General features: G+C 43.8%; 1 protein-coding gene across 1 annotated transcript; it reads right to left on the reverse strand.

Annotated features, from left to right (window-relative positions):
* Positions 1 to 501: 501 nt before the first annotated feature.
* LOC114472689 (CMP-N-acetylneuraminate-beta-galactosamide-alpha-2,3-sialyltransferase 1-like) lies at positions 502 to 23,584 on the reverse strand. The gene is made up of 7 exons (XM_028462008.1): positions 23,555 to 23,584; positions 6,793 to 7,156; positions 6,489 to 6,685; positions 6,219 to 6,398; positions 2,546 to 2,591; positions 2,334 to 2,453; positions 502 to 767 (listed from the first exon to the last, which is right to left on the reverse strand). The coding sequence occupies exons 2-7, from the start codon at positions 7,132 to 7,134 to the stop codon at positions 603 to 605; spliced, it is 1,050 nt and encodes a 349-aa protein (XP_028317809.1). The 5' UTR covers positions 7,135 to 7,156; positions 23,555 to 23,584; the 3' UTR covers positions 502 to 602.

Below are 23,584 nucleotides of genomic sequence, written 5' to 3' on the forward strand. Positions count from 1 at the left end.
TCAGTGTCATACGTAAAATGCTTACAATATTGCTTTTGGACAAATGTTGCTATTGCATATTTTGCTGTGAGAGATTTATCATGAATTATCATGTGCAAATCTTTATTCGTGCTTGTGAAGTGTGTAAAGTACGTTTGTGGATAGGCCGGCATATGAATTTATTTTGGAAACAAATGCAATACAGTTTTGCTCAGATAGAGTATACACACAAAGATCCCAATCCACAAGTGTGGAAACCACCACCCCTCCACTAGGTGGCAGTATTATCCATGTTTCTGTTTCTGCTTGGCCCTGACAAACTTAAAATGACCACAAAAAAAAAACAGTTATCAAAATAAAAATAGCATTGGTAAATACAATCATTATTATCACTACTAACTTTCGAGGATTTTCCTTTTTTTTAATTTTTTTTATTTGTTTTCACTTCATGAACAATTGTTCTTATCTCATTATCATTGGTTTCTTTTTAAATGTTGTATTGTTATTTCACAGTTTAAAATCCCCCATCCTTTCAAACTATAAGAGCTTTGATATAGTTTGTTGGTGTCAAATCATGTTCATTTTGCACACTGAAACACTTAACCCATAAATAAACATATAAATCAAATCCCTTTATGAAACTTTAGTCTTCCTTGCTTATCGAGCTGCTCAATAATTGAGTATTCAAAAGAACCAGGATGAACTGAATTTACTGGTGTTTTACTTTGTGGCTCCCAGTAATGAGACCAGTGGCCTTTGGTGTCTGCTCCAAAACCAAACACATGCACCTAGGGGAAAAAAAAGAAAAATATTAGTGTGTGTATTTACAGGTGGTTGACCGTACATTTACTTAAGTACTGTAATTAAGTACTATATTCAAGTATCTGTGATGTTGAGTATCATTTTTTTTTACACTTTAAACTTATTTTGTCCCCAGGGAGCAATTCAATCTCTGCATTTAACTCATCCTAGAGGAGCAGTGGGCAGTCACTTAACTTAGGGTTAAGGGACCTTTTCAACATCCCACAGTGATGGTACAGGTGAAATTTGAACAGGTGACCCTCCTATTACAAGCTCGCTTCCTTAACTGCTAGGACACCACTATACACCTACATACAGTCAACTATCACACAAACTGTGTTTCTATTATTCAAGTATCTTCATTGTTGAATCATCTCTGTCTTACATGTTACTGCCTTTCTAATAATTTCAAAAATCTTTTCTTTCCTCTGTTACTGGGGATAAGAGCTGCAGCTTTTTCTGATCATACTGAGAGGAATCCCGGTGCCACTCTCATTTCAATATGATTTCCATATGTAAATAGGGGCGTGTACATGTACGCTCACATCCACACTGATTCAGATGTTCAGAGGATAGGCATGTGGATCCAGTCCTATTCACAGATTCATACATCTGTTGAAGTCTGTTAAAAACAATAAATTACTTTATTTGTTTGTTAGAGGAGTACTTTGTCCACCATTAAAAGTGTGATATAACATAAAACTTGTAATAATAGTACTTGTTTTTTAAGAGCCACTTCTGGTGGTCGACCTGACAGGTTTGTCAGGTCTCTAGTAATCCCTTCACTAAGTTCTTTTTGACAGGTCGGTCAAGATTGATTACGCCCAGAAACAACTCAGAAGGACAAGGGTCAGCGATCAGCTGATGCCTCTGAAGAATACTGCAAACAACAGTTGAAACGTGTCAGGTAACAACAGCTCCTGAAATGTTTGTTTGGAAGACAAACCTTAGTCTAAATCGATTTGCAGATGAACACCATGCAAGTCTTTCCCTGACAAGCTCTATTTCTGTGATCACTATAAGGAAGTTGTAGAGAAAATATGTTTCTTGTCTTTGAAATTCTGACTTTCAGAAAAAAAAGTTGATATAAACAGGTTTGACCTGTAGCTCAGGATTCTCCTTTGCATTGAGATGCAAACACAGTATGTAAATGGGTCCATGGGACAGTCCATGAAGGATTGGTCGGCTCAAGAGCAAATAATAAAAAAAAGAACTTAGTGACGTGATGACTAGAGATCTGTGATTCAGAGGAGGAAAACATCTATAGAAATGATAGACATCTCATAATATCTAAAATAATAATTTAACCAGGTAAATTTCACTGTGATTCAAGTCGAGAACAGCATCGAAAGAACAACAACAAAGTCACACCCAGAAAAAGTACACAATGTCCAATACTCTTTTAAGTAAGTTTTAAATTCTCTAAGTTTGTATCTCGTTATTCAGGCAGGGTGATATTGGATTGTGAAGTCAGATATTTTAAGAACTTCTAATCTAGACCTAAATGTATGAAAGACCATTACGATGATTTTTGTGGCATTAAAAGTTCTTACCTCATCACAAATATACAGTGCAAGAACCACAGTCATGATGCCAGTAGATGGATAGCTGGCCTTCCGAGCCAGCCACTTGTCATGAACATATCTCATGAAAGCTGGATTGACCACCATCACCTGTTAGGAACCAAACATAAAGACTTATTTCCAACTACTCGCGATCATTGTGGAATAAAGGTGTTCTTTTAAAAACAATTGTAGGTACTCACCAAATTTTTATTAGCATTTATTCTGGATATAATTGGTGCATATGACCTGTAGGAAACAGCATTAAATGTAAAAAGTATTTTCATAAATTACAGTATATGTTTAGTAAGTTAGTGGCTACTACCCTCATTTATTTGTGAAGGAGATATGACTGCTAAAATAATAGATTATTATGAATAACACAATGTAAAGCGCTATGAGTGACTATGGAAAGCGCTATATGAAATCCAATGCATTTTTATTATTACCAGATACAATGCAAATTGGTGGTAGTTTTGTCCCTAATTTTAAAAAAAAACCAGGCACAACTGACATTAGCTGGGTTTCCATTACAGATTTTTGCAAAATAAAAACAACATTTCTAAAAATCGACAAAGTATAATTGCGCTTTGAATGTGTTTCCATTAAACGTTGTTTTGGGCTTGAGACTCGTAACACCCGTGAAATCTCATCCCACGAGACTTCGCTGCAGGAAAACCGACGTTCCAAACCTCCTTAGAACACTCTGTATTCCTTTGTTGTTTCACGTCTAATGTGGCAGTAATAATTTCAAAGTATAATGCTAAGAAATGACCCAGTCTCCTCTTCTGTTTACATGTACTGCACCATGTTTTCTCAAAAAGAAATGGTCATGTGACCAGATACGTAACGTTCTGTTATGTGTATTTGCGGAAAAAAGTGTTTCTATAGCGCTTTTGCGACACATTTCAATATCGAAATGTCTGAAATACCTCCTCATGAAAGCATAACCACTTTTTAGCAATATTTGAGTGTTTTATTTCGAAATTCAGGTGTTTCTATCACCAGCTGTTACCTATTTATATTTTGCCCATTTCCAAGGGTAATGGAAACACAGCTTCTGTCTGCACTTTTGAACTCCTCCAGCATGAGTCTCCCGAGTTCGGCTGTGAACCAGGGTTTGTCATTGTTCTCAGTCCAGTGTGTTGTTGTTACAAGCAAAACATACTCATTTTAATAAAACATAATTAATTATGATAATTGGTCTACATCTACATCTACATTCTTCTTGCTTCTCTCGACGAGGTCAGTCGCATTCTCTGTTTCTCCCTCCCTTCCGTCTTATCTCTCTCCTAGCTGCTGCTTTGTCAGGTCTTGTGAAACTAACAAGAGCCTCTCTCTGCAACTCATCCAAAACCGGAATAATGGAATTAATTAGTTGGTCTCTCAGTGCTATCGATCAGATTTTTTTCGACGCAAAGAACCAGGGGGTGGTGACCCCGCATGTCCAAGCGGGACGTTTGCGGCTGGATACACACTTGACCCTTGGAACAAGTGGCGAGTTGTGTGTCTGTCCATCCTTTCCGTGGAAGACGTGGAGGACATCTACATGATTGGAATAATGATAGTAGGCATGCTGCTGATCGGAACTGGTGGCTTCCTAATCTATCGAAAAGTCCGTACTACGCTGGCGACTGTTTTGGAAAAGCTGCCAGTGATTTCTGAAGGATGTAGCAGGGCTCTGAACACTCAGACTCATGTGTTGATCGATATCAAAAGCAAGCAGGAGCTGCTTTTGGATCGTCTACGTGTTATGGATAACAACTGGGAGAAGTTCGAGACCCGGCTTGGAAGTGGAAACTAGGCCACTCATTGGATTACAGCAGAGAGACCCAGGACAGAAGGCTATTGGAAATTAACATAGCCTGTATCAAATCACATTGCTTATCTCCCTTTCGGCTCCCCAGCTGCCAAGGCTAAAGCCAAGGTTGTCTCAACTCTTATCACCAGGAAGTTTCTGCAGACGGCGGCTCTTACCCCCCACTCCCTCCCCCCGCTCCTTCCCTACATTCCTCCTGGAACTGTTGATGCTGAACTTTTCCACACGTCATCTGGTCATCAGTAACGCAGCTACAGGTCTTCAACTTCAAATGCCTCGTCGGCCATCTTTCCCCACCTCCCCATCCACAGCTGCATGGAGGCGTGGTTGCAGCGCCGACTGGCAGCACGCCTATGTCCCCAAACGGCTGGACTCCTGTTGTTCTTCCCACCTGACCCCCTCCCCCAGCCAACCTCCCACCCAACCCTTCCTACATGCCTTGTCTCGAGTTGTTTGACTGTGTCATGCTTACATTTATGTTTGCAGAGGCGGTTTTTTTCCTGGTTTCACACTGCTTTCTCTGTTTAGGGAAATCAGTTTCAAACTGGCAGTTTTTTTTCCCCTCACCCCTCCTCTCCTCCTGTTATTGATCCCTTTTTTCACCTAAATATGTGGGCGCCGCAAATGGCTGCTCCGGTGTGTTGATGTGTCTCCTTTCACTGCAACTACCTAGTCAAATTCCTCGTATTGTTCTAAACTGTACCTGGTCAATAAAGCTGATTCTGATTCTGATTCTGATCATCCAGCCCTTGTCAGATGTTTAGGTTTAAAATCCCATTTTTTTTCTGTAATTTCTCTGAGTACCACAAACATTTTTATATTTGCTGATCACACAATCAGTATATGCCCAAGTTGTTTTACATGTATATATTGTCGTAGAAAATTATCTAATAATGTTTAATGATACATTTATATTTGTCATGTGTGTATGATTAAGGGGATAATTTGCTTTTTAACTCTGTGCCTGGTTTCTCTTCTTCTTCTTCTTCTTCTTGGGGGTAGCCATTCTCCTTCACACATCTTATCTTATACATATCAAAAGACTCAAAACACACACACACACACACACACACACACCACACACACACACACACACACACACACACACACACACACACAACCACACACACACACAACCACACACACACAACCACACAACCACACACACACACAACCACACACACACACACACGCACACACACACACATCCACAACACACACACTCACAACACACACACACACACCCACGCACACACACACATCCACAACACACACACACCCACAACACACACACACACACACACACACACACCCACAACACACACACACGCACACACACACACACACACACACACATCCACAACAGACACACACACACACACACACGCACACACACACACGCACACACACACATCCACAGGGATGGACTGTATCTCCTTTTGCCCCTTTTGTTTTAATGCAAACAGTTCCTTTTGGTGGAGGGGGAAAGGGGAGGGGGAGACTGCAGGAATATCATTGTTTCAGGTTCTTTCTCTCTCTCTCTTGCTGTGAACTCCGAAGCTGGTGGTCGCTCTCTTGTCCTCTCAGTAAATGATCTTGCTCGGGACGGGGGGCCAAACATTCTTCTCAAACAATTGTATTGGTTTATTTTAGTTGTAGAATAAATCCATTTTTATTAATTCATCAACTCATGTCTGTTTCATTAATTTCACAGTGCAGCGGAGAACACCATTAGAGGTAACTCTAAATCCACCATTACAATATGGTTTTAAACACCAGGGGAGCTTTTTCTTAAACAATCAACTCTGATTTATCATCATGACAAACAATTTCACTGCAGATAGGACAGAGAATTAATATGATTTCTTGGCCACACATTCACACATCACTTCCTCAAGTTTGGTTGAACAACTGTTCCACGACCCAGAAGAAAAGACACTATGTCTTTGTAGGTAAAAGCATGGAAGGTAAAAGTCGTGTGCTGAGCTCTGAATTGGGAAAAGTTACACAATGAAGCGCCTTGTTATGCAGTTAAAACAGGGCTAATCTTTACTTACCGTCCGTTAAATCCTGTTGTAGAGGCCTCCAAGAGCCATTGAAGATCAAGCATTTTGAATGCAAACAACAAAAGATGAGTAGAGTTGTCTAAATTCTGAGCACTCTCTGGATACATGGCTCGATGAGTCGTTTTCGTCCCAACATCTTTTTCAAAGCCGTGAACCTGACCATTATTTATTCTAGTCACACACATCCAAGTACAAATTAAATGTAATATTTATACAAATCAAAGACGCTTTACAAAGGAGAAAAACAATATTTTACTTTACCTTATGACGACATCTTTTGAATCTATTATCTCTCCATAATTGGCTCCTCTCAGTCTAGGTGAATTCCCCACCACAGCACAAGTCCTACATTTGTCTGACTTAGGTTCAGCAATATCTGGCACTGGAGGGAACAACTGAAACAACCTCTCTACTGTCGTTTCAAAACTGCTGAAGCTGCCCTTTTCCCCCTGTAAGTGCTAAAATACACCAAAAAGTAAAGAAAATGTCATAAAAAAAAACATTGATGACAAGAATAGTAAAAGCTGCAGACTTCGTGATATGTTTGAGCAGAGGAACCACTTACCCTCCACCAGTTATAATTGTCCTGTGACAGTTTATAGTTCTTCGACAAAAGTGGCTCAACAAAAGTATCCAAGCGATCTTTACGCAACCCTTGATCTTCTGTTAGGCAGTTTTCACAAAAACACAAACGCGGTTTCTTTGTGGTGGTGGTACTGTTTGTTGGGATGACAATAATTAGATGTGGGGAGGGTGTTTTGGAAAAAAATGCAGTAGAAAAGTTATTCCAGGTAGAAACGTTCAGCAAAGTAAAGTAATGTGGGTGGTAGATTTCTAAAAGAGTTCCAACTGCAGTGAAACTGAGCAGAAATAAAAAAATCTTCACTCGAGTCATAACTGCAGACATAGAACAGGAGAAACAGTCCAATCTATAAAAAGGAAGCAGAAGAAAACACAAATGAGTCTATACAACAACGAAAAACTGTCACATACTGTAGGAATTAGCAGGATTTAAAGTTGGTTATGGCCATAAATGGGTTAAGGTATCAATGCATCCCCTTTTTTTCAGCATTTCCCATCACAGCAAGTCATCTGCCTTTATTTCTGCTTGTTGTTTGTCTCGTCATTGGAAACACAAACCATCTCTTGTATATATTTTTGATCACTGCATCCATAAACCTTTCCTTGGGCCACCTTCAGTTTTTCTAAGCTCGATGCTCCACAACAACCTTATCTAATTAGTCCTGTAGCACTGGCCACGGTTACATGATGTTTTTTTAATGTGGAATTAGTTATTCTGAATTAAATCATTCGGAAATAAAGTGTTCTTCTTTGTATTTATATGGAAATAGTAATTCCCGAACTGAGGTTTACATGGAAAACCGGTGTATTCGGCTTTAGTTTATTCTGTTTTAGGTCTTGGGGTTGAGCAGGCTCTGATTGGACAAGGGGAGAACATGACGTATCACGTCTGTCAGGAAAAACACACAACAAACCTTTTATTGTCAGCTCCAACACAGAAGACCACATGAGAAGTGTTTTCACCTTTATTTTGATTGTAGTTTTGAAGCAGCAGCTCAACAATAACACACTTTGTTTTACGGAGCGGGAGATATATGAATCACCGGTAAATAAAGCTCAGTAAAACTCCAGAAAACAATAACCAGCAATAAATATTTGCTTCCTGGTAAAGATAGTAGCTCTAACAACTGTTACAATTATAAACTTGATGATATTACAGCCTGTGCAGCAGTATGGGGACGCATTTCTCCCGTCTCCGTGTTTTAGTATTACCCGTCCGGTGAAGCCTGTTCCGTTTGCTGAGCTTCGTGTGTGTTTAATATGTCCACGTGTCCGTGTGAAAGTGCACACAATTATGCCTCCGTCCATCCCCTTTTTTCAATAGATCCATGTCTTTTAAGGCTCTTTGTATTATTTTTATTATGTCGGCTCTAGTCTGAGGGGCCATGTTGGATTATGTCGTCACCAAACGCGTCATCGCCGCAAGTCGCACATGCGCAAAACGACCGAAATTAACTTAAAGTGGCTTCAAATATTGTAACTGTTTACAAGAAAGAGGAAAAATTTAATTCGGAATTAAAAATGGAATAAACCAGTCACCTAATTCGGGATTAACTTTAATTTGAAATTAAATTAGCATTAGGAATTAAGTGTTTACAAGGTCAGGTTAGAGAGAAAATAAATTTTAATCTGCTTTAAAGAGGAATTAAAGCTGCCATGTTAACGTGGCCAATGAAAACTACATGAAAGTTGACACACACACACACACACACACACACACACCTCTTGTCTGTATTTCCTGAGCAGACCACACCTCTGCTCCCTGTATTGTAAAGAGTTGAGCAAAGAGATTTTAGAGATAGGTATGAAAGATTATTTTTTTTTAACTGATGGTTGTCTGAGTGGGGGACGAGAGGGCAGGTGCTGAGATTCTGAGTCCAGGGGGTGAGTGGTGTCAGACATAATGAATTTTGCCTTCTTTAATAGCAGGTTATGGAACAGTTCTGAAAGGGTTTTTGTTTTTTGTTTTTTTTTGCTGAGTGCCATGATTTTACTGCTGACTTTAGTCCTCCTAGTTCATGAGTTTGTTAGGTCACAGACAGTGTTGCAAACCAGCAAATGAAACAGAGGTGATAACAGACACAATACAATATCTATAAGAATAGAATGGAATATACCTTTATCAAGTGGAAATTCAATTGTTACAGCAAAACAATTAAAAAAGAGCAGACAGTAAGAAACAAAATAACAACATAGACAATAGTTCAAAAAAAAAAAAAACAGGACAGACAGGAATGTGTAAGTGAAAGTTGAAGGAATTGGGTTGGGGGGATGTAGGTGTCGTGACTGTTTCATGAGTTAAACAGTGGAATTTAACAGACTGATGGCTGTGGACACTAAGGAATGTCTGAAACACTCCATCTTGAGTTGTAGTAGGATGATGCATTGGCTGAATGAGCTGCCCATGGTCCACAGCACCTCATAGAGTGGGTGATAGGAGTCCTCCTCTATGCTACTGCCTCCAGAGAGTCCAGGTTCAGTTAATAAATTTGTTTGCCTCACCAGCCTTGATGGCACCCCCAGTACACCACTGCATAGAACAGTGCCCTGGCCTCCACAGACTGGTAGAAGGACTTCAGGAGTTTGTTGCAAACACTAAAGGATCTGAACCTGCTCAGGAAAAACAGCCTGCTCTGTCCTTTCCTAAAGACGGCCTTAGTGTTGCTCAACCACTCCAGTTTGTTGTTGATATTGACAACAGAGATTTGTCAACCTGAAACTTTTCCAACTTTTTTAAAGTCTAACTAAACGCTCCGGTTTTGGCTAACCAGGGAATCCGTGTATCATTCGTTCATTCGTTTTTTAATATGTAACAAAAACATGAAAAACGAAAAAAACACTAATTATTTGATAATTGTTTCCAAAACCAAAATGAAAAAACAGAAAGCGCCTTCTTTTTCAAATTCAAGCTCTTTTGCTTCAGTACAGAAAACGAAAAACGGAAAACAAACACCTTTATTCATTTTCTCCATTACCGATTTGCCAAAGTACGTGACCCGAAAGTGTACTCTCATCCGACGCTAACGGCTATGCTAACGGAAGTTCGGCATGAGAAGATCACTGCTTCCAAATGTGCATCCGAAACGTGTCCTTTTTGCTTTAGCTGGTGTTGGGCACAGAACCTCCTCACGGACATTTCAGAGGATTTAGAGACTTCTAAGTGCTGCAGAGCTAAAGATATCGCGGAATGTGTATTTCCGGGTCATGTACTTTGTGGACAAAAAGAAAAGGTTCTTCATGTGTTTTTTTTCCCAATAGATGTGATAATGCTGCATTCGCCCCTGTCCAATCAGAACCCTTCCAAACCCCTAGACCAGTGGTTCTCAACTTTTTTGACTCTAGTACCCCCTTTTCTCTTACATTTGACTGCAAGTACCTCTTTTGTCCGACTACTACATATTGCTCAGAATACTATGAAAAAACAGCTATAGAGAATAATGATGAAATGAATGAGTGATAACACACATTTTATAGAATCTTATATTGTAAATAAGTGGAATGAAAGAGTATTTAGCGCCTCCTGAATAGATTTATTTTTATCGCAGGACCCTTGTATTTACAGTTTTTGTTCTAATCAAGATCATTTCTATCACCATTTTTGTAGGTTTTTGGTGTCATTTTGTGTATTTTGTTGTCTGTCTGTTCATTTTCTTATTCAGTATATTTTTTTGTATTTTGTGTGTTTTCAGTATTATTTAAATTATTCTATCTCAGTGTGTGTGTTTTTGGTGTCGTTTCTTTCCTATGTCATTTTGTATGTTTATCTGTTATTTTTTTTGTATTTTCCAAGACCTAAAGCAGAATTCAATAAATGCGAATGGACGTGTTTCTATGTAAACTTCAATACGGAATTACTATTTCCATTTAAACACAAACCAGAATACTTAAATTCCGAATTATTTAATTCGGCAAAATTGGGCATTTTAACAACATTCATGAAAGTCAGTATGTAAACAGCTAGTAGATTAGAATATCTGTTTAAAATAACAATTTATCATGCTTTTTTAACAACACATTCAGTTATAAGAAACACATGAAAACATATTTATGGATTTCTGACCCCACAGCAGGGGTACCTTTTAAAAAAATAATTTTAAACAGAATCATGGGACATTTTATTGTATTTTAACAGGTTCTCAATAACAGTATCATTTTCAATAATGCTTAATTTTCTGTTAATACAAAGTAAAAAAATCCATTTGAAGTTCATTTTTATGGTGGCTTGCTGATGTATGATGCAAATTCCACTGTGACTTGTAACGCCAGCATGCTAACTATCCCAGTTACGCCTGTTTAATCAGACACACTCAGGCACACAAGAGGAATTTCCATCTCACTTCAATGATCACAAAGGTACATTCTAGTTAATTTGTAACTAAGAAGAATTTACAGAGATTAGCGTCCCACTCTGACTACTGATGTGAAAAAATAGCACTAACTAATTGTGCCACCTGTCATTGGACGAAATCTGCTCGCATCAAATAAATGTGCAAAAATCAAAATCTTTTATCCATTATTCTCATCCAAGGTTGTGTTTAATAAAATTCTGGAATTTGCTTCATAACATCACCTCTTGTGCTTCAGTCAGCATTTTGGTTGCCTCATTAGAATAGTTCTATTTATTTTTGCCAAATCTGGTTTGTTTGTCTGGAGACCTTTCCTTTGAATAAGGGTATTCATGTCACAGTAAAACTAAACCGGTAAATCCACACCTGTCAAAGACATGGGTCAAATGACACTATGTGGACAAAGGAATAACAGAAACATGATGATGGCATGAGTCAGCTGCAAGGTGTTAACATGTCATTTTCAACTGACAACTACTAAGCCATACTTTTTCATGTTTTTAGTGAACTAAACCTGTGTACAGTAACAACACAGTCGAGTGAGAACATGCTTCCTTATTTGAAAGTATTTCTGTAAATTCTTTATGTCATACAATTTTACCTATTAGTTACTTTGAAGCGATTTTTTTTTTTTTTTTTTTTTTTGCTTTAGGGACACCCCAAGATTGGTTTCCTTCTATAAAACTACAAAAACAACACTGATACCGGGCTATTGATGGCAACATTATTATTATTTTGCTCTCTATGTCAGAGTTGTATTGATTTTTTACTGTATTTTGTCCGTCCTCCAAGTCTCTCCCCCTGTTAGTTCCCACACACGCAACTTCCTCCTCATCCCAGACATGCCGAGTCTCACTGCTTGCCCCGTTTTTTGATTGTTTTATCTCACCATTGTGACACTCTCAATAGTCCACTTAGTTCCACACATGCTCTGGTCGAGTTTGAGCTGCTGTGAGCTGCTGGGAACTTCAGCATCAACTCTCATAGCGCCATTTTCTGTCTTGTAAACTCCTTTCCTCTCCCTCTGAGCTCTGCCCATTACGGGTGATCTCTCATCCAAAGGTGAGCTACTGCCACCTACATGTCACCAGTTGGTCACTACATAATTGTACAAATTAGATATTCAACAGAGAGCTTCGTCACACTGTCTCCTAGCAACCCCAGCCGAAAAACACAATTCGTCTATAGACGTGAATGGCACTCAATGAGTTACTTGTGTGAATGTTTTAGAATTGTATATGCTCATTTACTGCACTGTTCAGGGGGTGGATCACCTGCTTGTTGTTGACATAAATGGCCTTGTCTTATGATGGTGCAGGTGGTAGAGGGTCGTCTTCTGATCGAGAGGTTCGGGGTTCGATCCCAGTACCTGACTATGTGTCGAAGTGTGCTTGGGCAAGACACTGAACCCTGAGTTGACCCAGTGGTCGACTCGCACCTTGCATGGCTGCTGTCCTATTGATATGTGACTGGGTGAAAGAGCTGATATGTAAAGCGCTTTGGGACTACTTCAGTGTAGGGATAAAGCGTTATGTAAATCAAGTTTGACTAATCACCAGAGGCGTTGCAACAGGGTAGGCAACACAGGCAAGTGCCTAGGGCCCTGAGCTAAAGGGGGCCCCCGAGAGATGGCTGACAGTCAATTTAAATGACAAAATAATGAAACTGCTATGAGACGCAGCAGCGACAGTGCATCAATAAGCCCTTTCTGAGTAGTCACTGGCTAGTTGCTAGTAGGGGCCCCGACAGACGGCAGATACCAGCAACACAACTTGAAACCCCTCGGACACATTACAGTGATACGTCGGCATTACAACCGGTCCCTGAAAAAATGAAGCCGACATATCCCACAGGGCTCATGAAAAGAAGAAAAAAAAAACAAGAAGAGGATGAAAAGAAAAAATGTGATAGTGGTAAGTGAGAATGTGTAAACTATGTGTGTTACATTTTAAAAAGTTTGTCCCAGTTAGTCCCAGGCACTTTGTCCCAAACTCTCAGTTATCCACACAGCACCAGAAAAGTTTACTGCACATTTAAGTCTGTGTAAAGTGAATTCAGGAATTTTCTTCTAAACACATTCATAAAGTGTGTTTATATGTATATATTAATCATTCAAATTTGAGAGTGAGGTTAACCACAAACTTCTGTGCTATAACAAACTTAGAGCACATATTTATTCTTACTTTACACCATTTTTAACAGCTTTATGTTAAGAAGTAGTCCAGCTTTGCTTACACAATGTCATAAGTGTTGTTGCCAATGGCTGTGTACATACTGTACATTCATAGCCACACAATAAGTTAGTCCTTTGCTGCCAATCATGTTTGTTGTCAAATTAATAAAACTGATACATCCATAAATGTTCTGCTATAGCCTAAATGTTACATTAATTAAAATGTTAACATGAAGCATTAAAGTTGTTACTGCAAATTAATGTTCATTAATTATTCCATACATACAGTATCTCAAATGTTTGTGTAGCATGCACATTTCTGTACTTTACTTTATGCAAGCTAACCAAATACATTGTGCTCTTTTCTTTTTCGTCCTTGTGGTGTTTTGTTGAAGTTTTTTGGACCATCACCACCACAACACCAACAATAGCAGCAGCAGCAACAGCCCACCTCTCTACATGAAAGTAGGAACTTATCAATCAATCAATCAATCAATCTTTTATTTGTATAGCGCCAAATCATAACCAATGGTATCTCAAGACACTTTACAGTAGAGCAGTCTTAAGGACGGACTCTTCATTTTATGGATACACACATATGCATATATACGTATATACACATACATATGTATCCCACACCCAACATGAATTCATCATGGCGGCAAGGAAAACCTTCTGTTAAGCAGCAGGAACCTTGTGTGGATCCCATTCCTATGATGAACAGCCATCCACGTTATGCTGTGTTGGGTGTGTGCAGAGGAAAGGGTGGAGACAGAGTTGTTGAGACTCTGTAACTCCACACTAAGGATCCCACGGACCTGCAAGACAAAAGCCAGAAGGAGTACAGGAGCAAACACACAAGGGAAGAAGCAGACATAGAGGGAGTGTTAGAGAGAGGAATGGGACCCTCTCCGGTCCCTCTCTAACCTAAATGACCTCTCTCTTAAAGCCCTCTCCAACCTCTCTCCAACCGAGCATGCCAGACCCCCCCCCCCCCCCCCCCCCGGCAGTCTATGCCTATTGCATCTTAACTATGAGCTATGAGCTGGTTCCTAACTAAAAGCTTTACCAAAGAGGAATGTTTTGAGCCTAACCTTAAAGGTAGAGAGGGTGTCTGCTCCCCGAACCGTGGTTGGTAGATGGTTCCAGAGAAGTGGGGCCTGATAACTGAAAGCTCTTCCTCCTATACTACTTTTAGAGACAAATGGAACAACGAGTAGTCCAGCATTTTGAGAGCGTAGTGTTCTGGGGGGATTGTGTGGCACTACAAGTTCCTTGAGATAGACTGGTGCCTGTCCATTTAGGGCTTTATAAGTGAGAAGAAGAATCTTGAATTCTATTCTATATTTTATGGGAAGCCAATGCAGAGAGGCTAATACTGGAGTAATGTGATCTCTTCTCCTAGTTTTAGTCAGTGCTGCAGCATTTTGAACAAGCTGAAGTGTCTTAAGCGACTTGCTCGGGCAGCCTGCTAAAAGAGAATTACAATAATCCAGTCGAGAGGTAACAAAAGCATGGACTAGCTTTTCGGCGTCGCCCTGAGACAGGATAGATCTGATTTTAGCAATGTTACGAAGATGAAAGAAGGCAGTTCTTGAAGTTTGTTTTATGTGAGAGTTGAAGGATAAATCCTGATCAAATAGAACCCCAAGATTTCTAACAGTTGTGCTTCGTGCCAGAGTAATGCCATCTAGGGCAGTTAGGCTAGCATAGGTTTCTCTAAGGTGTCATGGGCCCAGTACAATGACCTCAGTCTTGTCTGAGTTAAGAAGAAGAAAATTTTGGTCCATCCAGGCCCTAATGTCCTTTAGACAGGCCTCAAGTTTAGATAGCTGATTTGTCTCACCTGGCTTCATTGATACATACAGTTGGGTATCATCAGCATAGCAGTGAAAGTTAACAGTATTTTCTCATAACATTACCAAGGGGGATCATATAGATACAGAAGAGGATTGGACCTAGCACAGAGCCCTGAGGAACCCCGTAGCTTACTTTAGTGTACACAGAAGACTTATTATTCACGTGTACAAACTGGTACCTATCAGATAGGTAGGACTTAAACCAGTTTAGGGCAGTCCCTGTGATTCCAAGTAATTCCTCTAATCTCTCTAGTAGAATATAGTGATCTATAGTGTCAAAAGCTGCACTAAGATCTAATAAAACCAGCACTGAGAGTCGTCCTTCATCTGAAGCCCAGAGTAGATCATTAGTTACTTTAACTTAAGTAGTCTCTGTGCTGTGTTGAGCTCTAAAACCTGACTGGAAGTCCTCAAACAGGTTGTTGTTTTGAAGGAAGTCACAGAGCTGAGCCGCCACAACTTTCTCAAGAATCTTTGAAATAAAAGGAAGATTAGATATAGGCCTGTAGTTTGCTAAAGTGCTGGAATCAAGAGTTGGTTTTTTGAGAAGGGGTTTGATTACAGCTACTTTAAAGGACTGTGGCACGTAGCCTATTGATAGGGATATATTTATTGTCTCCAACAAAGATGGGCAGACTAGGGGAACAACTTCTTTAAACAGCTTAGTTGGGATCGGATCTGAAAGGCAGGTTGATGGTTTGGAGGATGAAATAATAGAGTTAAGTTCCTGAAGTCCTATATGTGTGAAACAGTTTAGGTTAGGCCTATTTACATTTAATGGTACAGCAGGCCCAGGTGAAGGCAGGGAGTGGCTAATTTTATCTCTAATCTTGTGAATTTTATCGTTAAAAAATGTCATAAAGTCCTCACAGCTGAGGGCTAGAGGAATCATGGGCTCAATAGAGCTCTGACTTTGTGTTAGCCTGGCTACAGTGCTGAAAAGGTACCTCGGATTATTTTTATTTTCTTCAATTAGTGAGGAGTAGTATGTAGATCGACTATGTCGTAAGGCTGTCATGTATTTACTATGGCTTTCTTGCCAGAGTATTCGTGACTCCTCTGTTTTATTGGAGAGCCACATTATCTCTAATTTACGGGTTGTTTGTTTGAGTGTGTGAGTTTCAGAGCTAAACCACGGAGCTTTCCTCTGACGTTTAATAGTTTTTTTCCCTCAATGGGGCAATTGAGTCCAAGGTGGATTTTAGTAGACTAGCAGAGCTATCGACAAGCAGATCCAGTTGAGAGGGTTATAATTAATATCATAGTTATTTATTGGATGGTGCACTGAGTTTAAGGCAGCAGGAATGGCCTCTTTAAATTTAGCCACAGCACTATTGGACAGATTTCTACTCGTAACTATTTTATTGCACAGTGCGAGATCCTCTAGGATAATGTTAAAAGATATTAAAAAGTGATCTGATAGCAGAGGATTTTCAGGGTAGACTTTTAGTTCATTAATATCAAGGCCATATGTTAGAACAAGATCAAGAGTATGATTTAAACGATGAGTAGCTTCATTAATAGTTTGAAAAAAGCCAACTGAGTCTATTAGGGACATAAAGGCTGAGCTCAGGCTATCACTATCTTTGTCCACATGGATATTAAAATCTCCTACTATCAGTATTTTATCAGAACTGAGGACTAAGTTTGATATAAACTCAGAGAATTCTGATAGAAATTCAGAATAAGGGCCTGGAGGACGGTAAATTATCGCAAATAAGACTGGCTGGCAGGTTTTTGATTCGGTATGAGATAAATTTAGAACCAGGCTTTCAAAGGAAGTGTAATTGGCCTTTGGTTTAGGATAGATTAGGAGAGAGGAATGATAAATAGCTGCTACACCACCTCCACGGCCTATGTCTCGTGGCATATGAGTATTTAAATGACTGGGAGGAGTGGCTTCATTTAAACTAACATATTCATCTTGATACAGCCATGTTTCTGTCACGATTGGGTGTTGGTGTGGACCCAAATGCAGGGGAAGAAGGAGGCAGGATGCAGGAATAGCGTTCTCGGAACCAGTCCATGTTTAATTCAAAAAGCCAAAATCCAAAATCAAAACTCAAATCCAACTTAGGGGAGTTGGAACAGGGAGCAAGACCAGACACGAGGAAGCAGATAACGACCCTGACATCACACAGACACACAAACAATGATCCAGCCGTCATACTGTGTCCAAACACTCAGCTAAATAGTGGAGGAGGCCTGATTGGGAATGGGCCACACCTGGGTGAAAACACGAGGGAGCTACTCAATCACCCACCAAGCACACAGACATCACTGGGAGGTGGAGCCACAAACAAAAACACCTGAAACACAGACAAGACTCAGAATAAAACAAAGACACAGAATAACTAAACTAAACAGAACATGACAGAACCCCCCCTTTAAGGAGCGGGTTCCAAACGCTCAAAACAAAAATCTATCCACCCAAACACCAAACCAGGGTGGGTGGACGGGGGCCCGGAGGAGGGACGAAACCAAGTTAGGCAGCCTCCCATGAGGCGGAGCCGGCGCAGCAGGGGACCAAGAGTCCGGCGGCCTCCCATGAGGCGGAGCCGGCGCAGCAGGGGACCAAGAGTCCGGCGGCCTCCCATGAGGCGGAGCCGGCGAGGCAGGGGACCAGGAGTCCGGCGGCCTCCCCTGAGGCGGAGCCGGCGAGGCAGGGGACCAGGAGTCCGGCGGCCTCCCCTGAGGCGGAGCCGGCGCGGCAGGGGACCAGGAGTCCGGCGGCCTCCCATGAGGCGGAGCCGGCGAGGCAGGGGACCAGGAGTCCGGCGGCCTCCCATGAGGCGGAGCCGGCGAGGCAGGGGACCAGGAGTCCGGCGGCCTCCCCTGAGGCGGAGCCGGCGAGGCAGGGGACCAGGAGTCCGGCGGCCTCCCCTGAGGCGGAGCCGGCGAGGCAGGGGACCAGGAGTCCGGCGGCCTCCCCTGAGGCGGAGCCGGCGAGGCAGGGGACCAGGAGTCCGGCGGCCTCCCCTGAGGCGGAGCCGGCGAGGCAGGGGACCAGGAGTCCGGCGGCCTCCCCTGAGGCGGAGCCGGCGAGGCAGGGGACCAGGAGTCCGGCGGCCTCCCCTGAGGCGGAGCCGGCGAGGCAGGGGACCAGGAGTCCGGCGGCCTCCCCTGAGGCGGAGCCGGCGAGGCAGGCGGGGAGACCTCCGGCAGGCCGGGCGAAGAGGGCTCAGACGAGGCAGGCGGGGAGACCTCCGGCAGGCCGGGCGAAGAGGGCTCAGACGAGGCAGGCGGGGAGACCTCCGGCAGGCCGGGCGAAGAGGGCTCAGACGAGGCAGGCGGGGAGACCTCCGGCAGGCCGGGCGAAGAGGGCTCAGACGAGGCAGGCGGGGAGACCTCCGGCGAAGAGGGCTCAGACGAGGCAGGCGGGGAGACCTCCGGCGAAGAGGGCTCAGACGAGGCAGGCGGGGAGACCTCCGGCGAAGAGGGCTCAGACGAGGCAGGCGGGGAGACCTCCGGCGAAGAGGGCTCAGACGAGGCAGGCGGGGAGACCTCCGGCGAAGAGGGCTCAGACGAGGCAGGCGGGGAGACCTCCGGCGAAGAGGGCTCAGACGAGGCAGGCGGGGAGACCTCCGGCGAAGAGGGCTCAGACGAGGCAGGCGGGGAGACCTCCGGCGAAGAGGGCTCAGACGAGGCAGGCGGGGGAGACCTCCGGCGAAGAGGGCTCAGACGAGGCAGGCGGGGAGACCTCCGGCGAAGAGGGCTCAGACGAGGCAGGCGGGGAGACCTCCGGCGAAGAGGGCTCAGACGAGGCAGGCGGGGAGACCTCCGGCGAAGAGGGCTCAGGCGGGGAGACCTCCGGCGAAGAGGGCTCAGACGGGGAGACCTCCGGCGGGCCGGGCTCAGACGGGAAGACCTCCGGCGGGCCGGGCTCAGACGGGAAGACCTCCGGCGGGCCGGGCTCAGACGGGAAGACCTCCGGCGGGCCGGGCTCAGACGGGAAGACCTCCGGCGGGCCGGGCTCAGACGGGAAGACCTCCGGCGGGCCGGGCTCAGACGGGAAGACCTCCGGCGGGCCGGGCTCAGACGGGAAGACCTCCGGCGGGCCGGGCTCAGACGGGAAGACCTCCGGCGGGCCGGGCTCAGACGGGAAGACCTCCGGCGGGCCGGGCTCAGACGGAAGACCTCCGGCGGGCCGGGCTCAGACGGGACAGGCGGGAAGACCTCCGGCGGGCCGGGCTCAGACGGGACAGGCGGGAAGACCTCCGGCGGGCCGGGCTCATACGGGACAGGAAAGCGGGGAGCCGGCACTGGCGGCGACGTTGGCGGCCTGGTGCGGGGAGCCGGCACTGGCGGCGACGTTGGCGGCCTGGTGCGGGGAGCCGGCACTGGCGGCGACGTTGGCGGCCTGGTGCGGGGAGCCGGCACTGGCGGCGACGTTGGCGGCCTGGTGCGGGGAGCCGGCACTGGCGGCGACGTTGGCGGCCGGGTGCGTGGAGCCGGGACTGGCGGCAGGGCAGGCGGCGGCCGGGTGCGTGGAGCCGGGACTGGCGGCAGGGCAGGCGGCGGCCGGGTGCGTGGAGCCGGGACTGGCGGCAGGGCAGGCGGCGGCCGGGTGCGTGGAGCCGGGACTGGCGGCAGGGCAGGCGGCGGCCGGGTGCGTGGAGCCGGGACTGGCGGCAGGGCAGGCGGCGGCCGGGTGCGTGGAGCCGGCACTGGGCCGCTAGCCTGACAGCTAGGGGACACAGGAACGCTAGCCTGACAGCTAGGGGACACAGGAACGCTAGCCTGACAGCTAGGGGACACAGGAACGCTAGCCTGGGAGCTAGGAGAAACAGGAACGCTAGCCTGGGAGCTAGGAGAAACAGGGACGCTAGCCTGGGAGCTAGGAGAAACAGGGACGCTAGCCTGAGAGCTAGGAGAAACAGGGACGCTAGCCTGGGAGCTAGGAGAAACAGGGACGCTAGCCTGAGAGCTAGGAGAAACAGGGACGCTAGCCTGAGAGCTAGGAGAAACAGGGACGCTAGCCTGAGAGCTAGGAGAAACAGGGACGCTAGCCTGAGAGCTAGGAGAAACAGGGACGCTAGCCTGAGAGCTAGGTGAAACAGGGACGCTAGCCTGGGAGCTAGGTAAGACAGGGACGCTAGCCTGGGAGCTAGGAGACTGGCGGGGCTGACCCTTCCTTCTCGACCGACCTTTACCTCGTTGTAGGCTCCGGGGTCCTCCCAAAGCCAGTCGAGTTCCCCTGTAGGGATCCCTAACAGGCTCGTTCTCCCATCCATACCACAGATCTTCCCTGGCCTCCAGTAGGTAGCTCTGCCAGTAGGCAGTCCTTTCAGCCAGGTCCATCTCTGCCAAATCTATCTCCGCTGGATCCACTTGTGGCTGGATCATTCTGTCACGATTGGGTGTTGGTGTGGACCCAAATGCAGGGGAAGAAGGAGGCAGGATGCAGGAATAGCGTTCTCGGAACCAGTCCATGTTTAATTCAAAAAGCCAAAATCCAAAATCAAAACTCAAATCCAACTTAGGGGAGTTGGAACAGGGAGCAAGACCAGACACGAGGAAGCAGATAACGACCCTGACATCACACAGACACACAAACAATGATCCAGCCGTCATACTGTGTCCAAACACTCAGCTAAATAGTGGAGGAGGCCTGATTGGGAATGGGCCACACCTGGGTGAAAACACGAGGGAGCTACTCAATCACCCACCAAGCACACAGACATCACTGGGAGGTGGAGCCACAAACAAAAACACCTGAAACACAGACAAGACTCAGAATAAAACAAAGACACAGAATAACTAAACTAAACAGAACATGACAGTTTCAGTTAAACAGAATAAATCAAAGTTATTTTCTGAGATAAGGTCATTTACTAGTAGAGATTTGGATCTCAGTGATTGAATATTTAATAGAGCACATCTAATGGTTTTATGTTTTGGTGTTTCTAGATTTGAGATTTTAATTTTTTTCAGATTTTTATAATTGATAGCTCTTTTATTTGATTTTATGTTAAAATCATTGTGAAATTTGGGTCGGGGGACTGACACCGTCTCCATAAAATAATATTCATCACCATCACAACAGTTGTCATGGCGATGAACACAGCTATCATAATAGCAGTGGGAGGGAAACTGTCCGAAGGCAAGCGCAGAGGGGCGTGGAGGACTCCCCCTCTGTAACATGGTCTCATTCATGAGATGTCATAACAGTGACTGTGCCATGTTTTCTGATAGTAGAGATGCTCCCTCCAAAGTAGGATGGATTCCATCTCTTCCTATCAGGTTCGGTTTTCCCCAGAAGGATCTCCAATTATCAATGAAGCCCACCTCGTTTCCTGGACACCACCTCGATAGCCAGCGGTTAAATGATGACATGCGGCTATACATGTCATCACTGGTCAGATTTGGTAAGGGACCAGAGAAAATTACGGAGTCCGACATTGTTTTAGCATAAGCACAAACTGATTCAATGTTCACTTTGGTTGCTTCCGACTGACGACGTCGGGAGTCATTAGTGCCGACATGGAGGACTATCCTATCAAACTTACGATTACTCTTTGCCAGCAACTTTAGATTTGATTCTATGTCGCCCGCTCTGGCCCCTGGGATGCACCTCACGATGCCTGCTGACTTCGCTAGCTTCACGTTTCTCACTATGGAGTCGCCAATTATCAGAGTTTGTTCCCCGGTGAGTGTGTTGTCCTCACGGAGGGGGGAGAACCTGTTTGAGACGTGAACATGGTGGTGTCCCGAGCGGCTTTTTGACCTTCGACTATGCTTACCACGGACAGTAACCCAGTCATTGCTGGCCGGGGGGAGGCTAAGCTAGAGCTAGCACGGTCCGCACCGGCTAGGTCCTGCTTGCTAGCTTCAGTTTTGGTATCAGGGGTGCGGAACCGCTTCTCCAGATTGTTGATCCTCGCCTCCATATCTAACAGTACGCTACACTTTATGCAACTACCATTGTCCCTAAAGGAGGACGAGGAGTAACTAAACATCTGACACACCGGGCAGGAGAGCGGAGGGGAGGAGAGAGAAGCCATAGGTGCTAAATTTAAGCTAAGCTAAGCTAAGGACAAAAGGCAGTTTAAAGGAGATTACACTGCCTATAAGAGGCGAGATTGCTTTTTACTTAACCTTCGTACGTTTAACTGTGCGGTAAAAAAATTAAAACAAGTGTTTTCAAGGCTAAAATATCAATGACAACAAGTTTGATTAGAGTTAGCAGAACTTATTTAGTTTAACTTTTTAAAATACATTTTAAAGTTTAAAATATATCATGGGAGCTATCTGATTTAATATGACCACACAAATGTTTTTCTTAAACAATTGCTTCTTATACTATTTTCTTTCTAGCAATATCAACCTCAGATCATGAGGAGAGTCTTGAAGAAGAAGAGTAGGACATGATGATGATGATTCATGCAGCAGCAGCATTGCAGCACAGCATTCCATCACCACCTCCTCACCACCACCATGACACCACATCACCAGAACAGAACTGTTGCCAAAAGCTATGGATGACAATGCTCGGTATCAAATTGTGAGAAAAGAATCACTCCAAATAACAGACATGGACTTCCCCAAAGTTTAGAAAATCCACCTCAGAGATTCACCAAAGAAAATTACAAAATGACAATGACAAATGGTTAGAAAATCCAATGATAAAGTAAATGGTTATTTTACTCTTACTTTCCAGTAAGAGTCATGTAAATTCATGTAAGGACCTGCACCAGGAAGGAAAAATCTTAAAATTTGAGCAAGTCTAATATTTTTGAAGAATGACGTCACTAAGAGCTACTTTTAGCCTGAGGATGCTTTCTGAATACAGGCACAGTTATTTAGTGTACATGCTTAAGGACTGACGAGTATCAGGGTCTACAAAGATAGACTAACTCAAGACCTTCTATCTGAATGAGGCAGTGATGCTAATGACCTCTCCATCTCTCAACAATTATGTCATAAAATAAAGTAAAAATATTTATAAATCCTAAATAATAATATTCAGTCATGTATTGTTGTTAATTTAAATAAATGTACATTCTTGTGAAATATTAAAGATTATTTAGACTGTCTTTTAGATAATAATTAACTATTTTTTAAGAGTAAGCAAATACATTATTGTGAACTCTGTCATGAATGATAATCTTTACATTTGAAAATTTATCAGGACTACATACCGGCAAAAACATAGAAAAACATCTTTTACTCCAAAAAGAACACTTGAAATTGCACAGTTTTTTCCATCATTAACCTCAGTTCCTACTTAAATCTATGAATATAAATTGAGTTGAGGGTGTGTCTTACCTGTTCAGAGGGTAAACGTTTTCTCTGTGTGTGTTTGTCAGTAGCAGAAATCTATTTGTCTGTCTTATTAAGTCTCGACTGTTTATAGAAGAGACTCACCTGCGGTGCAGAGGTGTGGTCTGCTCAGGA

This window comes from Gouania willdenowi, chromosome 11 (assembly GCF_900634775.1).
Source record: "Gouania willdenowi chromosome 11, fGouWil2.1, whole genome shotgun sequence".
In the NCBI taxonomy this organism is placed as follows: domain Eukaryota; kingdom Metazoa; phylum Chordata; class Actinopteri; order Blenniiformes; family Gobiesocidae; genus Gouania; species Gouania willdenowi.

What these genes read in the sequence shown, in the direction of transcription:
- LOC114472689 (XM_028462008.1), bottom strand. Translation starts at nt 7,134, where the DNA reads ATGTCTGCAGTTATGACTCGAGTGAAGATTTTTTTATTTCTGCTCAGT. An exon ending in TCAAAAGATGTCGTCATAAG is followed by an intron (nt 6,399 to 6,488) that starts GTAAAGTAAAAT and finishes GTGTGTGACTAG; the next exon opens with AATAAATAATGGTCAGGTTC. An exon ending in TAAATGCTAATAAAAATTTG is followed by an intron (nt 2,454 to 2,545) that starts GTGAGTACCTAC and finishes GGTTCCTAACAG; the next exon opens with GTGATGGTGGTCAATCCAGC.